The sequence below is a fragment of the Emydura macquarii genome, unplaced genomic scaffold (assembly GCF_026122565.2).
Source record: "Emydura macquarii macquarii isolate MOO-44397 ecotype Brisbane River unplaced genomic scaffold, CSIRO-AGI_Emac_v2 contig_1390, whole genome shotgun sequence".
NCBI classification, from domain to species: Eukaryota; Metazoa; Chordata; order Testudines; family Chelidae; genus Emydura; species Emydura macquarii.
In genome coordinates, this window is record NW_027131527.1 from 10,370,333 (window position 1) to 10,388,517 (window position 18,185).

Below are 18,185 nucleotides of genomic sequence, written 5' to 3' on the forward strand. Positions count from 1 at the left end.
GCCTGACTGGCAAGGTAGATATTATTCCAAGCTGCTGGTGGGGAACATGCAGTTTATGCAACAAAAGTATTCAATCACAGTCATTGAACAGCCCTATGAGTGTGTGGGCTGGTCAGATAACAAGGTGGCCCTGGAAAATACACCCTTCAGTGAAATGCAACTACCTCTCTGAAGTTCCTGTTACAGGAAAAGTTTGCAGCTATCAGCACCCAGGATTGGGTCAGAATTCATGAGGGGATCAACAGTGTTAGCTTCCACATGGCTTTGCCTGTTACGGCTGATCGCAAACATGCAGAAATCCACAGTCTTCCTCCTCCCCCCCCGGCACATTTCTGGACAAAATTTCAAACTGCAGTCATATTTAGGACAAATGATTCAGTCACTTACGGACTGCATAGACTACCTCTAACTGAAATGGACAAGATTTGTGAATGGAATACATTTCCCCAAATACACACACAGAATTCACTGTTTCCAGGCATCTTCTGAGTCAGTAGAATAGTTAGAGAGATGCACGCTTACGGAAGTGGCAATGTAGGTTATTATTTTTAAGAACCAGGAATGGCCCCAGTAAAAATCTGCACCTTTTCAGTAAAAATACACTTTAAAGGCATTCTTTACTGTTCACATATCTTGATCGCCTTTTCGTACTCCACATGTGTGTGGAGGGTGGGGGGAGTTAGCGGGGCAGATAATCCACCATTAGCTGGGACTTCTCATAACTTTTGCATTGGTTCACAGAGTGAAAATCCCTCCCATTACTGCATTAATAAACATTAATATGCAGACAGAAACTAACCATACTCAGGGGCAGATTCAGTCTGGTGTTTGTCTGCTGTAGACTTAACAGCAGGCTACTCCTCAGAGGGTGTCTCTGTTCCCCAGAGGGTGTATCTGCTCCTCTGAGTATAGACCCAGAACATACTGCTCCTGCCCCAAAGCCTGCTCCGGAACTGGTTTCAACAACAGAGTGACTTCACTGTCTCCACTTGGTGTCTGCTGTTGGCTACCATCAGTCCCCATGCTGGATTCTGGGGCCAGCAGGGCACCATCCTAGCTGTCCAGGTCATCATGCACCATGATTGGCTCCATCCATTGACCAGAGCCCAGCATCTGGTCAAACTCCTCATAAAACAGGCATGATTTTTGTGAGTTGTCCATGATGCGGTTCTGGTCTGGTTCTCTGGTACTCTCTCTTGAGTCACTTAATCGGCTGCATGCACTGGTCACTGGTGCAGTAAATTTGCAAAGCTGTCAGCTTCTTCACTATTTGCTAGTATGCGTGATCATTCCTGGTACTTTTACTGAAGTCCACAGTTGTCCTGGCCTTGCACCAGAGCTTTACCAAAATCAAACTGTGCTCCTATGACTACAAAGCAACATGCTTTGCAAAAAGCTTGTTCTGTTCAATCTCCATTGCAAACACAGAAGGATCTCTGATGCTCTGTTTGCAGTTCAGTGGTCAGAAGACAACGGAAGGGTTAATGCTCTCATTTTCAATAGAGTAGATTCAAGATTATTGGATAGAGAGGACAAAGGAAGTTGGCCCATGGGATTTCCAGGACCTGACTTAAGCAAGGCTGCGTCTACATTGCAAAGCAATAGGGCTTGAACCCTGGGTTAAGGCTTGATCTGAGCTCAGACCCTGCAGCCCCAGAGAGTCCTGGGAACCTGGGTTACCAGGATGTGTATGTGGACAGAAAGGAGGTTAGGCTTGAGCCTGAGTTAGAGCCCAGGTTTACGTTGCAGTGTAGACATCCCTGAGTGGGATGAGGTCAGACCTGGTAGCCCACACAGACCAAGGTCCCCACCCTTCTGCACCCTTTGTCGCCCTGGGTAGAAGGGTGCTAGGATTTAGAATGAGCTGAGTTCTGGGGGTACACTGAGGGTTGCATTGTGGGTTACATGGTAGGAGCTCAATTACCCACACTGGAACCAATTAAATGTCTGGTATAGGAGAGTATGGACAATGGGTGGGGAGCAGCCCCTGCCCTGTGTTAAAGTTAATAAAAGTTGTGGCCTGCCACTTAAATCCATCCACGCGTCTGTCCTCATTTCACCACTGTGTCTGCATGAAGTGCTCTATGCCTTTTGTATTTTCAAGATCGGTATCACATTTGATCACAACAGCTTCTGAGGCAAAGGGAATGAATCATTCTTCTTCGTTAGTTTATCATAAACCAGCAGACCACTCCAACTACACCCAACAAAACAAATTAATAAATCAGTAGACCTCAGGAATGGTTTTCAAAGACATAAATGTCAGTTACCTCTGTAATGCCCATTGAAAGTTATAGGAGTAATTGAAAGTCAATGGGAGCTAAGTGCCTAACCATCATCTGTGTGTTTGAAAATCTCCCTGCTTGTGATGTGTGGCTATGATGTTGGGAAGGAGAATGGAGGTCTGAATGCTTCTCACTCCTCACAAGCAGTAAAATCCTTAGCTAGAGCTCAGGAGACTAAGAGGAAGCCAGTTTCCATATCAGTGTAATGTAGTTTCAGTGGCAGCTAGGGCACATATCTTGGTCTTCAGCCAGGTACCACGTATACTGAAATCTGCACCATGTGTGCAGTCTGGTGTGTGTGCATGTGTGCAGTCTGGTGTGTATTTGTTCTTTTTCAAAAGTGAGCAGTAAGATGTCCCCTGTAACATATCCTGCCCCAGGAGTCTCCCTTCTCCAAATCCATGTAGGTCCCTTTGGGAAAGAGGTCTTGTAACAAATATGTGCCTGGTACTGTATCATTCTGCTCCATTTATGCACCCTTGCATACGTCCTTCATAGAAAACTAGGATTTCACCATTCATTTTTTCATAACTCCCTGGCTCTAATTTTTGGATGCACAGAATTGCCCAGTGCAGTTCAATACAAACAAAAATATTTCTCTTGAAAAGATAAACTCTGTTCTCAATATACTCAGCCTTTAGAGCCAATATTCATAGTTGAATGTGAACACTGGCTCTGACCCAAAATCAGGCATGAATACAAATAGCAGTTTCTGTACCCTGCCCTTCTCAATATTGTTTTTCACTTTTTCTAAGATAATCTTTCTTCTTTCCATATTATCTATATTACACAGATAAGACCAATTTTCAGAAAAGAAATTTTGTAATGCTGTAAATTTTTTTCCGCAAGCTTTTTGCATTAGTTCAGAAACCTAGAATTATCCTTTCATCTGGTTAAAATCAAAGAAATAATGGAGTGGTAGTAATAGCTTATTTATATTTATGGCAAGTCAAGAGATATAAACTTGTTTTTGTTTTACCAGGGAGGTGTTCCATTAATAATAATAATAATAATAATAATAATTATTATTATTATTATTATTAAAACTGTTAAAGATAACTTCACACTCAAAAGAGGTTCATGGTAACCCCTTATATTTCCTCCTCATAGAGCTATTCTCAATTTATCACCACATATACAGAGAAAGGATAAACAGAGTAAAAGAACAGCAGACTTACAGAAGCTAAATTTACAAGCATGTGAACAAAATGTCAACTCTCACTCTTCCAGCCTGGGGCCTTGGAATTAAGAAGCTGTGCTCTGATGGGGATGTTTAACAGAGCCTCAGCCATGGTTAAAGTCATAACTACATTAACCATATTGGCATGAAAAACAAAATATTAGGGTAAAATATTAATTCAAATTTTCTTCGTTTTTCGCTTTCTGCAGATGGGCAGAGAAAAGACTGAGAGATGTGAATACGAATGAGAAGCAGAAGACAGAAGGGAATGGGGATTTAATTGGAGCCAGTAGGCCTGCTCTTTGGCTCTACCAGTAGATCAGACCTCTCAGGGTATGTCTACACTACAATTAGACACCTGTGGCTGGCCCATGCCTGCTGACTTGGGATCACAGACCTCAGGCTAAGGAGCTGTTTAACTGCAGTGTAGACATTTTTAGCTTGGGCTGCAGCCTGAGTTTTGGGATCCTCCCACCTCGCAGGGTCCTAGAGCCCAAGTCTGAATATCTACATAGCAACTAAACAGCCCCTTAACCAGAGCCAGCTGGTATGGACCAGCTGCAAGTTTTTAATTGTAGTTTAGACATACCCTGAGAGCAACAGGAAGAGAAAGTGCCTTAGAGAAGAGGATCTGATTCTCCCATAGAAGACAGGCTGGGTCTTCTTTCTCTTAAATTCTTGTGATTTTTCCTGTCCTACTCCTCTTAATGGCCAATTATGCAGGATAGACCCTTGTTTCAGCTACCTGTGGGGGTGAAGAGAAATAAGAAACCTCAAGAGCCTAGAAGCAAGGGAACCCAACCTTCCACACTCCAACAGCTTAGCACTTACATATAGTACTGTTTTCTCTGATAGGGTGAGGGAAATCCTAGTCTTCTAACTTCTTCAGTTTTCTACATCTTTCTGAATTTCTACTATTTCTGAATAGTTTAGGACAGACAGGGACCCTTTTACAGATGGAGACTAGAGGAATACCTGTAGAGAAACCTGAGACACTTTGAAGTGAGAATTGCTGTATAAACAGTGTAAAATAAGGAGACAGATAAAGGCAGCTTCTGGATTAAGAAAATTTCTGACAAATTTTTATCTCTGCAGTATAAAAAGGGAGTATTTCCTACATGTGGTAATGTCATGTTCACTATATACAAGAAAAGTTACATGTAATTGCTATGTAGAAACTTCATCACATACTGGATTTTACTGAGCCTGCAAAGTGTCTGTAAAAGAATTTAGTACAAAAACAAAACAACTAGTAACAAGAAAAGTAGCTCTTTTTTTTAAATTTGTAGCTACTATTTAATTATTTGCTTTCTTAATGATGACATTCATCTAGATTAAGCATTCTTTAAAAAGGTCCCCCACATAAAATGTCATGGAAATGTAATTCAGGAACTACAGGAATTATGTAAGCAGCAATGCTATCTATCTGTTCTGGTGTAAATCCACAATTTATTTTTATATTCAAGCAATAGCAAAACATATGCTTGTAGTCTTCATTTGAGTAACAGCATTGCCACCACAGTTCAGAATCATTCCAACTCATTTTAACTGCAGCGCAGAATAGCCTATGTAATATGAGTCTATATCTCTGTATTCTAATAATATAAAGATTTTCCTCTGAGGGTTGTAAATTCTATATCTATTTTTTCACATTATAATACAGAAAATGTTACTGTTCAAACCTATAGCACTCTGCGACCCCAAGGATTTTTTTAATTCAATCTTTTCAGATTTCAATTCAACTACCATGGTTCCATCAAATAATGTAGTTTATACAAACAAATGTATACACAGCATAATGGTAAAAACAATCCAACAGCTAATTTTGTCCCCCACAGAGATTCAGGCATATAGGGGACGCTGAGATCAGATCTCCCCCTTTTGGGTCCCATGGAGGCCCCATGCAATGATTCACAGAGCATTATTTCCCCCTTGGGGGGCTTTTCTCTGATAACAGAGGATGTGGGCCATTATTAAAACCCATGAACCTAATTCTGCTGTTCTTAATCCTTAATCAGGTAAAATATCCATTGCTTTCAATAGGAATATTGCCTAAGTACGAGAAAAATAAATTCTGCAGTATTAATAAATTAGTAAATTAAATAATTAGTACTTGGCACATGTACATCAGTTTTTTGTTTTTGTTTTTGTTTTGTTTTTTTTTAATTGAAAGTGCTCCACAATCATTAACTAATTCATATGCAAAATATCACTAAGAAGTAAATGTTTTGGTTTTTTTAAATAAAATGTAATGTTTTTTACTGATAGTAGATTGAAACATAGGCATGTCATATGGCTTGCCAAGCCATGGAGAAAATCAGTGTTGAAGTCAGAATTAGAACTCAGGTGTTTCTGGCTGCAGATACTATGCTATGCTCAGACCATACCCCTCTCATTAGAAAAGAAGCATACACCCCAAAACAGAATAATGCATTAAAAACATGCATTTTTCTCTGAGTACAAACAAAAACTGCATGGTCATAAATTGTACATGTGAATTTAGCAATAATAATAAATGAAAGTAAAAACAATAGGCTGAACAACACTGACTTGTAAATAATTACAAAAACATCCACATTGCAATACAGTGATTCAAATGAAAGTGCTGTGTTTGTAGCATGCATGCTATTATTGACATTTGTGTCTCTTTTCTAGCCTTTATGTGCATTCCAGGCTTCTTATGTATATGTTAAATGTGCACTGAGAGAAGAACAGATTCCTTGATCTTGTAACAGAAAATACCGTTAATCTTTGTTTAGTTTCCTATTTCAACTGCAGTAATCTTTCAAACATGTTAAATGAGAAGAACATTAAGGGTGTGGTATCAACAGTATTATTCTTTAAAAATCTAATCTTCTTGAATTAACACAGCCTCAAGGCTGTTGCACTCATATTCTACTCACAGAAACCTGTAGAGTTTGCTTTTAACAAATATATATCATTTATTATAAATAAATATAATTTCACAATTTCACTTTCAGTTTACTTCAACAGGGTAATGTACTCAAACTGAATTATTCAAATATACTGAATGCATGCTTGGGTCTTTAATGTTAATATTCCTGGTGAAAATGTAATTACTGTTCTGCTGCTTGTCATTTATCTGCCCAGAAGAAAAGCCCAGCAACTTTTGGGTGGAGACTATCAGCAAATCCTAACCCCATGCATATTAAAAATATGCTATTGGGATTTGCTGATATTTGCATACCAGCAAATCCCAACCCCAATGCATATTTTTATATATATAAATATATAAGTTCCCACAATTTCTCTAGCCAAGTATGCTTTTCCAAATTATTTAATGCTGTCAGCCCATATACAATATTAGCTACTATTTTGTTTCAATCTCTTACAAATAGTAAAAAGAGAATATCTGAATAGTTTGCCCTTGAATTACCCTTTGCTTTCTAATTACTGTTTTAGGCTGAATTTTTGGGAATGAGCATATGCAGTGGGTTACACACAGTGCCTTGTGATGGAATTAATTGGAAAAAGTCATACCTGTGGGCACAAAGTCTCTATGTGATTAGCTGCCATTTGGACAATTTTAATTCCATCTTCATTAGCTGACAGTGAACAAGCAAGATTTGCCACCTTAAAGAAAAAAAGACGACAAGAATGCACTCATGTTCATAAAAATAAATTGCATAAAAATAAATATTGTCTTGCAGAACTGAAAGAAATCCATGCAAGAAGCCTTATTTGGTATGATAATTTGGCAAAGAACATGTTGGAACAAGAACACTGTGAGGATGGGAAAAAGGTGGTGTGAAAAACTTAGACAGAAACAAGAAATCTTATGAACTTTTCCTGATTAGGGTCCAATGCACAATGACAACTGAGTACTGGATTTTTCTCCAGAGTGAGTGCTGGTGATAACATTTGTCCCCTATTTGAATACTATTGGGAAGCTTGAAGTCGCATGGTGTTTCAGTTAGCTAGCCTGTAGCTGGTTTTATTATTTCTCAGAGGCCTTCTATGTTGCCTTCCCATTTTTTCCTGCTTTCAGATTCTTAAACATTATATAACATTACTCTTGATCTGTCTCTGTATGAATAGTTGGAGTGGTCTGTTTGACAGATACAGTGGACTATGATCTGGCTACACGCAGTTTTTGTATTAGTATAACTACTTCAATGGGGGGAGAGGTGATTTTACACCAGTATAACTCCTAGTCTACACATGGTTATACCAGTATAAAGGTGCTGTATACCAGCACAGTTTATTTCGCTGTTGGCAAAGGAAACATAGGTGAAAAGGATCTTCAAGTGGTTCCACTGTCCAAGAGGTGTGGCTGAATGTGAGCGAAGAAGGGGCACACGCACTCCTGCTGTGCATGGCAGCAAACATGAATGGTAAGTGGAAGCTGGGCACAGGCAGGCATGTGGTCAGGTGGATCTGTGGGTTCTGCAACCACATGGATCCTCCCATTCCCATCCTCTAGAGGTCACAAAAGCTCAACACACAGGCTATTTCACCCATTAGCCTGAAATAACCTCCACAAAATGGCTTTGCTTCATATGCATCTGTCCAACGTCCAGCCCGGCTACTTGGGCCAGGGCTGGGGTATGAAATACAGCCTATGTGATGCTTTACATATCCATTATAAACATAATCCTTTAGTATATAATTATATTTAACATTTACACATGCTTTACATGTTCCAGATCTTGTAAAAATATTAACAATTTAATCTTAATTTACCTACCTCCTGGGATGTTATTTCTATAGAGGATGAATAAATTAATCATGTTTTATTACCACCAGTTATCATCATCCTAATTTTACAGTTAGAAAAAAAATTAAACAAAAGTTAATTATTTTGCCCAAGGCTACATAAACAGTCTTGCCAGTCAAAGCATTCAACAATCATCCGTAAGGCTTCCAAAATAATGAGATTGGCTTAAATATCATGATATTTTTAAAAATATTAATTGTTGGTTTCTTTTCATGTGCCTTTGGGTTTCTGAGTTTTTAAAAGGCCATATTTTCAAGCTTTCTTCCAAAATGAGGTCTAGACACTTAATATTTTAAAAAATAGAAGAGAAACATCCCAAATCACAAGACTCAGAATAAAATTACAAGAGCTGGCGACAGTGCGGAAGAGTTAGTGTAATAACTGGAGCTGTAACTCAGGGATTCCTGCATTCCAGTCTCATCCACACTATACTATACAGGGACTGCTACAGAGTTGATGCATAGGGGGAGGGTCCGCGATCACATTCCCCCTCCCCAGTTTTTGCCAGCTCGGTCACATGGTCTGGCGAGCTGGAGCCAGAAACCTGGGAGCAGTGACCACGGGGAGAGGCTGCAGCAAACAGCTGGGAGCTTCAGGGACGGGCCACTGAGGGTAAGAAGGAAGGCATGCCTTGGGCGGCATAACAAGCTGTTGGGGGGGCAAACCTTTATATTGTACCCTCCCCTCCCCCCATCAGCAGGCACCAGTCATCTTTGGGCTGCTATTTAGATGAGATATACTGTATATAATACACAATTGCTACAAAGATTCTTTGAAACCATCATTGATAGTTTTCTAAAAAACATTGCTCAATGTGCAGCCGCAGTCAAAAAAGGCTAACAGAACATAGGAACCATTAGGAAAGAGATAGATAATAAGACAGAAAGTACCATAATTCTACTGTATAAATCCATGTTATGTTCATACCTTGAACACTACAAGCAGTTCTGGTCGCCCTATCTCAAAAAAGATATATTTTAACTGGAGAAAATACAGCGAAAGGCAACAAAAATGTTAAAGGAATGGGGCAGTTTCCATATGAGGAGAGATTTAAAAGACAAACTGTTTATCTTAGAAAAGAGATGACTAATGGGGGATATGATAGAGGTCAATAAAATAATGAATCCTGGAGAAACTGAATAAGGAAATGTTATTTACCATTTCACATAACACAAGAATCACAGGTTACCCAATGAAATTAATAGTCAATAGCTTTAAAATAAGCAAAGGAAAGTACTTCTTCACACAAACACACTGTCAATCTGTGGAACTAATTGCCAGGGGAAGTTGTGAAGATCAAAAGTTTAACTGGGTTCAAAAAAGAATGAGGTAAGTTCATGCTGGTTACATCAATGGCTATTAGCCAAGATGGTCAGGAAAGCAATCCTATGCTCTGGGTGCCCCTAAACCTCTGGCTGCCAGAAGCTGGGACTGGACAATGGGGGAAGGATCATTTGAAAATTGCCCTTTTGTTCATTCCTTCTGAAGCATTTGGCACCGGCCACTGTCAGAAGACAGGATACTGGACCTGATGAATCATTGAATCTGACCCAGTATCACCACTCTTATGTTCTTAGGTATAGGTATCATAAAAATTTATAGACACTTTATTAATTTTAAAAAAGGGCTCACTTTAAAAGTTGTTTTCCCTTGTTGGTTTGAAGTCAGGATTCCTCCACAACTATTGACAACTAATAACTGTAATTATGTGCTTTTTTAAAAATAATTTTGACTTTTTGTTTGCCCCACACATTTAACTGCCCTTGTGGGCTAATGTAACCACTTTTCAAATACATTACATTCACTCACACTGAATTAATATACCATCTCATATAAAGAAACATTCAAAAAGGTTAAGTGCAAAAATTATAGATCTTTTCCTAAAGCAGTAAAACAAAAACACAATAAAAATCAATGAGATTTTCCTTCAAATTAAAATAAATTCTCTTAGCATCATTTCAGCTCTGCGATATGGTTCTACATGTTTCCAGTTTCATTTCATAGTCCACAGTAAAGTTAAAAAAACCACGATCTTAGTAGAACCCCTCAACAACACATGTATGGTAGGAAAATACTCGCAGCTTTTAAAACTACAAGCCCCAATTCTCTGGTACAGTCAAGGACTATGCGATGGGAGATGCAAAAGTATCTTGAATTAAATTTTTGCCCTTTCCCCAATTTTGGGGTCAGTTATATCCACACACCAATTCAGTCCTTGGCACGAATTTGATCAGCCTGAAAGCTGACTCACGGGGTTCTGCTGTCCACTGGCACAGACTATCAACCATAACAGGAGCTAAGGACCAGACAAGCATATGTTACCATGGCCATACTCATCTGGCTATGCAAAAGGCCAGAAAGAAAAGTAGTGTAGAAGTCACTGTGCTTCCTCTCAGCCCAAAGATCCTGATATACATTCTTATAATATGGTTTGGAAATGACCCCTACAGCCAGAAATATTCTTTTATCTGGAATTCAGGTACCAAGACATTTTAACAGAGTATTTGACATAGAATATTTTATCGTCATATGCTTCCTCAGTTGGCTCTTCAATCACAACAAGCATTTGAGTTGGAAAAATTCGTAACAGCATCCATAATGATGGTAAAGCACAAATAAGGACTAAGGAAGTAAACTGCAAGGAACTATATAGGCTTGCGTTCCACTAGGGACAGAAAAATATAACTGTTTTGCATGTGGAAAAGGACAAAATTCACTGGACAGGAATATATTGTGTACAAGTCTAAGAGGGTATTTCACATGACCCAGGTATTTAAAAACAATCAAATACTAGAGAAAATAGTTGAGTGTTCCTTCAGAAATAAACTATTTTATTCCTTTACAACTTTTCTGTTGAGTATTTGTGATTCCTGCCAATGGAGCTATACCAAGGGTGAATTTGGCCCTTCATCATTCATTGTGACTAATGCTAGGAAATCTATTACATTTCTTTTTATCAAAATAGGTAGAAATGTCTCTGACATACTCAGGTAGAACAACTTGAGTGTATATGAAATAAGTAAAAGTATCTCACTGCAGCATGCCAGTTTCTATTGAATATGACTAGATTAACAGGACTCCACCACACAGATAAGGAGTCAAGCATCTGGTGAATCTTGATTATTGTATAGTAGCCTCAACCATCAACATACTGGCCACAAGAGAGTCCATCCCTCCCTCTTCTTTGTCCACAGAGATCTTCTTGGTTTTTTGACACCCTGCACCACATGAAGAGAGACGGTCAGAAACTCATGAGCCAGTGGTTGAAAACAAAGGCTGAAGCAGGCAGATGGAAGTATAAAGAGTTTATCTAAGCCTATGGTGAGGTATTACTGGTCATGAAAACCTTCCAAATCAACTTCTATTGAAACTGTTAAATTTTTCTCCAAGAACTAACCAAGGGGTAAAATACTTCATCAGTTCTGAGTGCCTATAGCCCACAGAATAACTAAACACCAAACTTTGTGAAGAACTATTATCTTTCTTAGCTGAAAAGATCACACTCATGCAGGAAGGTTTCTCAAAGAGCACAGATCTGCTTTTCCTTTACCAGACAATAAAATGCCTGCATTCCCTGAGTTCACTACATTCCTCAGGTGTGGAAGAAAGAGAGAATGAATCATATGTGACAGATATTAGTCACATCACTTAATGTTTTGCTAGAGGCATTCGTGATGAGGCTAGTATAAGCGCACACATAAAATAGAATAGTACAGCATTATCTATAGGTATAACCTGCTCCTTTAATCTGACTGATTTTTAGAATATGAAGGAGCTAAAACACTATATTCTTCAATATTCAGTCTCTGTGAACAAAATGATGCATTAATACATATTTGTTTGATATTCATTACCCGAAATGAACCTCCTTATGTCCACTTGAATCAGCTACTTCATACGCACCATTGATTTAGAACCAGACTTCTATACTTCCTGTTTTTTATCACTTTATAATTCAATGAGCCACCAATTTCTCCAGGCTAGAAATGGTTCAAGAAGGAGCACAAAGAGCTATCTGTTTAAAATGTATACCAGCTAAGGAGAAGCAATCTGTGTGTGTGAGTGTGTGAGAGAGAGACAGAGACAGAGAGAGAGAGAGAGACAGAGACACACACACCCCCCACCCACCAAGAAAATAAGCCTGTGACTGAGCAGGCATCTCTACAATGGATGAGCTGGAGGAAAAACAGAACATTGTTTTGTAATGTTCATCTGCCACATTCAGTTTGCAGGTCACTCAGCTTCAAAGGCAATGCTACTTCCGTCACCAAGTGGTCACCAAGATCAGCAAGGCTTGGCAGGTAGCTTGTTGTTTTCAAGTTTTACTTTCACTTAAATTGCTAATTTGGGAGCACTTGAACTGTTCCCAATTTAGCTTTTTTAAGCACCAAGCTCTGCAATCTCATCACCCACCTTGACTCGCCCTACCTAACATGTAATTAAACTCTAAGTGTAAAACACATATTTTAAGTTGTTCTCTTTGCAATAGCTAATCTATAAAAAGCAAAATAAAACAAAAACAGAGGGGACATGTTGGATATGATTTTAATCAGAATAATGCTGCTGTTCTTGCTAAACTTTTATGGGCCATCAATTATATAAAATGTAATAAAGAAATCAATAGCTTAAGCAGAACAATGAAATGTGCACTGAATATACAATAAGCACTAATAACATTTTTGTATTGTTTTGTACAAAATGGATTGCTCATAAGAACAAAAATCACTACATATGACTGAATGAAAGATAGAAAAATCACACAAAGTCATGAATATATCATATTCCTAATATCTCTGAATACAGATTCATTAACTAGATAATGAAAAAAGGGGGATGAGTGTTTGCCTTTGTCTTCTGATTTTATGCTGTGTACTTATTCACCTCAGTCATTCAGACTCTCCATATAGAGAAAGCGTTATACATATATACATACATATATAATCACATATTGGGGAAACCCCACTTCTGGAAGATGTATCTGGCCACATCTGGATGAAGAGACCACTCACAGTGACTCGTAAAGAATCTGCTCAGGTGGTCTGCTAGCTCATCTGTATCCCTGGAAGGTAAGATGCTTCTAGATCTATCAAGAGGGCAACTAGAGCTCCCAGAGCAGAGTTGCTTCTTGACAGAGTGGAGAAGAGCAGGATCCTGCCTGTTTGTTGAGGTAAAACATTGCCATCAACTTGTGTGTGAGGACTAGCAGGGTGCTTCCCCTGGTCTGCAAGAGAAATACATGCCACATCAGTTTAACAGTGTTCAGTTCTCTGACACTGATGCATAAAGCTAAGTCCACTGAAGACCACAGAACCTGCATATGTAGAGAACGCAGATGGGCTCCCCATCCAAGAGCAGAAGCATCTGTCACTAGCAGGAGAGTCAGTTGTGGGTGGGTACATGCAATGCTTACACATTCTTTGGCTGGATTTGTCCACTAATGAAAGGTGGGAACTCTTACCACTGAGATTAACTGATGTCGGCTTGGTGAGTAGACTGATACCAGCCAGCCTTGCAGTTCTGAGGCACAAACTTGCATACTGAACCACATAGGTGCAAGAGGCCATGTGACCCAGAAGCCTCAACAGTTTTGTGCTGTTGTGACTGTGTGATCCCTCAAACCTATAACATTGGACTCTGGAAAAAAGCCCATGGCTTGAGATGAGTCCAGTACAGCCCTATAAACATTGTACTCTAGATCGGGGAGAGGAGTGATTTTTCTATGTTGATTAATCATCTAAGAGCATTGAACGTTAACTGGATCAGAGCAACACATTGTTCTATACTTGCAGTTTGGACTAGCCTCTGACCAGTCACTCATCCATGTAGGGATAATCCTGACCTCCTGATCTTCAAAGGAATGCAGCTACTACTGCTATGATGTTTGTAAAGACCCTGGAAGCTGCTGACAGACCAAAAGGCAGTACAATGAACTGGTAATTATTTGGATTTACCAGAAATTGGAGATACTTCCTATGAGCTTGATTGATTTTCATATGAAAATAGGCATCTTTTAAACTGAGGGCAGCATACCAGTGTCCAGGATCCAGGAAAGGGACAACAGAAGCTAGGATGACTATGGAAAACTTTATCTTTTCTAAGAATTTGTTGAGTTGACACAGGTCTGAAATTGATTTGAGATCCCCTTTCACTTTTGGGATTAGAAAAGATGGGGAATAAAACCCCTTTCCTCTGAGATTATATGGAACCTCCTTATAGATACCAAGCGAAGGAGCAATTGTACTTCGTAGATAAGGAGTTTCTCATGTGAGTGGTCCCTGAAGAAGGACAGGGAGGGAACATCAGAGGGAGGGATAGAAGCAAACTGGAGAGTATATCCCACCTCTACAGCGCTCAAGATCCACTGGTCTGAAGTAACTGGGGACACCAACCACTGTAGACAGGTGGACAGATGGTTTGTGAAGGTGAGGGACTTTGGGTCTGGAGAGTTGGCGTTGGTATGTTGACCTTGACTGGCTCATCAAAACAATTGCTTTACACTTCCTGGGTGTTTTAAAGGACCTGGAGCTGGAGACGAAGCATCAGGACGGGGAGACCTATGCCTATAACCCATTGACCTGTTTTTGACAGGTCCTGTTGAGGAGGAGGAGTGGAATATTTGTGTGTCTGCTGGGGCCGATAGTATTTCCTGACCATGGCAGGTGTGTATAGACCTAAGGATTTCAAGGTGACTCTAGAGGTCATAAGTCCATGAAGTTTGCTGTCTGGTCTGAGAATAGAGAAGGTCCCTCAAATGGCAAGCCCTGGAAAGTATTCTTGACTTCATAGAGAAGACCATAAGACTGTAATCCAGATGATCTCTATGCATGGCAACTGCGGAAGCCATGGTTCTAGCTGCCGAATCTGCTTTGTACAGCCCGCATGCAGTGAACATTAGCCTGCTGTAGTTGACCAGGGAATAGAACTCCTGTCTAGTGTTCTCCAGGAGCAGCTCTTTGCACTTTTCCATGGAGCCCCCAAATTAAAATTGTACTGCCCCAACAAAGTCTTTTGGTTAGCAATACACAGCTGCAAACCCCCATCTAATAAATCTTTCTGACGAATAAATATAATCTCTTAGCATCTTTTGGTTTGGGGCAGTAGCCTGGTGCCCCTGCAGTGCTCTCTCATTAGCCATTGTGGCAACTAATAAGCCATAGATGGATGAGTACAAAGACACTCAAAGCCTTGGAAGAGTATATAGTACTTTTTGATCTTTTAGAGATGTGAGATTAAGAGGCTGTAGTATGCCATAAAGCCTTTATATACTCTAGTATTGCTCCATTGATTGGCAGAGAGACCTGGAGAGACCCACAGATGATAAAATGTCCACCAAATGATGTAAGGACTCCTTGACCTCATCTACTTGTATACCTAAGTCTGCAGCCACTCTCTAACAACTCCTGATAAATTTTAAAATGATCAGGAGGGAGTGAAGTTGTCCTGGATGAAATGGCCTCATCTGGAGAGGACAAAGAAGCAGCCACGACTGAATGGGGTAGAATCTCTTCTACCGACTGTTTCTCTGGTTCTGGAACTTCTTCTTGATGCTTGATACAGGGCCCGTTACTAGACTCTGCTCTTCTAGATGAGGGAACTATGTACACAGTGTGGGGGAAGATCTGGAAGCTGGGGGAAAGCCCCAAAACAGCCACCAGTATGGGGCAGGGCCCCATTACCCTGACCACATTCCTGTGACAGGTACCACTGACAAATCATGGTGGGAGGTAGGAAGAGAGGATCTTTGAGGAGACGTGCAGGTCCTGCTCTGGAGTTGTGAGACATAAGATCCCACCTCCGAGTCTGATGACAAATATTCCCCTTCCTCTGACCATGGGGGTTTGATCCAACTGATTCCAGGGAACAGTGCCGAGAGCCCGGTGATGGGCGGAGCAATGTCATCATTGCAGGCTTTCCCTTGGACAGTACTGAGCCCAGTGCCTGTCCAGGACCCAGGCAACTGCAGTACAAGAGGATGAATCACTGGTGGATGGGGCAGTGGTGCCAAGGGATTGGATTCCTGTAAGGAAGGAGACACAGGCATTGAGAGGCAGAGCAAATGTCTTGCTCCTGCAAATGCTTTTGAGATAGTTAGCACCAAGATGGTCTCTTGTTGCGGGGCCAAAGAAGTTGACAGTGCCGCTTTCTGCAGCAGGCTCAACAGTGCTCCTTGCAGTACTGGGGCCAACTGAGCCAATTTTAGGCACCGATTTGGAGAGGAATATTTAGGTTTCAGGTGCACTCTACTCAACTCCTTCTCACCCCTCTGACCATTTTTTCTCAGTATGGGTGAAGGAGAATGGTGCCAGGATTCTGCTACAGCTGGAGGCACACTTCTCACTGAAGCTGCAGCACTTGGCACTGAGTCAGACCAGACGCCTCCAATGGTGGCCCGGGCACCATCAAGTTTTGGAGATGTCCCCAAGCTGTGGTTAGGACTGGGGCTGGCAGGTAGCATCAAGACACATTTAGGGTTTCAGTTGGATCCAGGAGGCAGCCCCAGGGTAGTGTTGGAGCTAGCAGGCAGTTCTGGGCTTGGGCTGTTTGTCCCTGGGCCAGAATTAAAGTTGGGTTTCATAGCTGGTCCTGGGCTAGGATTAGAAGGTTAGAGCTGGAGGGCCGCTCTGGCTGAGGATAAGGTTGGAGCTAGATCACGGCCCCAGGTGAGGGTTACTGATCGGTTCTGTAGCAGGTTCAAAAGGCTGGAGTCAGGATTAAGGCTGTTAGCATCCCTGAGCTTCAATTATTGTTGAAACAAGCAAGCAGCCCCAGATTAGGGTTAGGGGTATGCCTGGGCCTATAGCTGGACCTGGGCTAGGATTAGGAGCCCATATCAATGTTGGGGACAAGTAGACAGCTTCAGGCTAAAATTATAATCTGGGTTGAGGGATCCATGCTAGGGTTAGGGGTAGGGGCTGGGAGGCAGCCCCAAACTATGGTCACACAGAAATCAGAATCCAAACCACTGCTATCAATTCCCAGTATTATCAAATTTCAGTGTTGTCAGCATGATCTATAACATGATATATGTAAACATTCTCATCTTCACGTTACAAGGTAGTCTGCAAATATCTTTTTTAAAACATTGAACACCTTTTGCATATAATGTTAAATACCTCAAACAGACTAAGAGTGACAAGAGTTCCATTTTCAAAGGTTCAGGATATTCAGACCTGATCCCCTACTTCCACAAACACCACCCAATACATGGATGCCTGGCTCTTGCTCATTATTTTCACCCAGCCTTCAATCTGCTGGCACAATCAGACGTGGTATAAATCACTGAGGGTCACTTGACCCATTTATGGAAGTAAACTTAACCCTATTGTTATATTTTGGTAACATTTTATATTCTTAGATTTGATGTGAAGAATTTTTATCAGCTGTTTCGCTAATTCCTTTGGTTTAGCAAGATCCTTCAAAGTACTGAGTTTCCACAATTCAGCAATGATATTTGAGGGTCCTCAGCACTTTGCAGGAATAGACCAATAATGCCTATTTCATATGTTATTTTAAGATACCTTCAGAATAAATGTGTGTGTTCCATATTTATTCTTCTTGGGCTTTTGTATGTATAGAAGGAAAAATGGGAAGGGATAAAGCTATTTCAGGAACCTAACAAGGAATAAAAATAGTTGAAATGGTTCCTTTCTTTCATATGACACCAAATATTTCCCCAAGAATCACATTTATCTCTAAATTATAAAGACATAGAGCAATCAGAAAGATTAACAGATAAATTAATTCTATCTAAAATTGGATAAATTGTATCCTGGATGCCAAAAGCCTCTGATAAAATGTATCACAAAATTCTTACATTAGTTTCTGATAAAAATACATTAACATTGATCTGTATGATCTTTAGTAGGAAAAAATCAACAGTAATTGTGCATAACCATATTTTTAAAAACAAACAGACCACATCTTAAAGACATTAACCATTGGTAACTAATATGATCCTAATCAATCTAAACTACTCTTGGCT

The 18,185-nt window shown here is 40.2% G+C and overlaps 1 protein-coding gene across 6 annotated transcripts in view; it reads right to left on the reverse strand.

Annotated features, from left to right (window-relative positions):
* Nucleotides 1-18,185, reverse strand: part of CTNNA3 (catenin alpha 3) — an 813,634-nt gene that overhangs the window by 280,761 nt on the left and 514,688 nt on the right. For all 6 annotated transcript variants that reach the window (XM_067552599.1, XM_067552600.1, XM_067552601.1 and 3 more), the window contains one exon: nucleotides 6,967-7,059. In XM_067552599.1, the coding sequence (XP_067408700.1) occupies nucleotides 6,967-7,059 (93 nt within the window). The remainder of the gene's footprint in view (nucleotides 1-6,966; nucleotides 7,060-18,185) is intronic.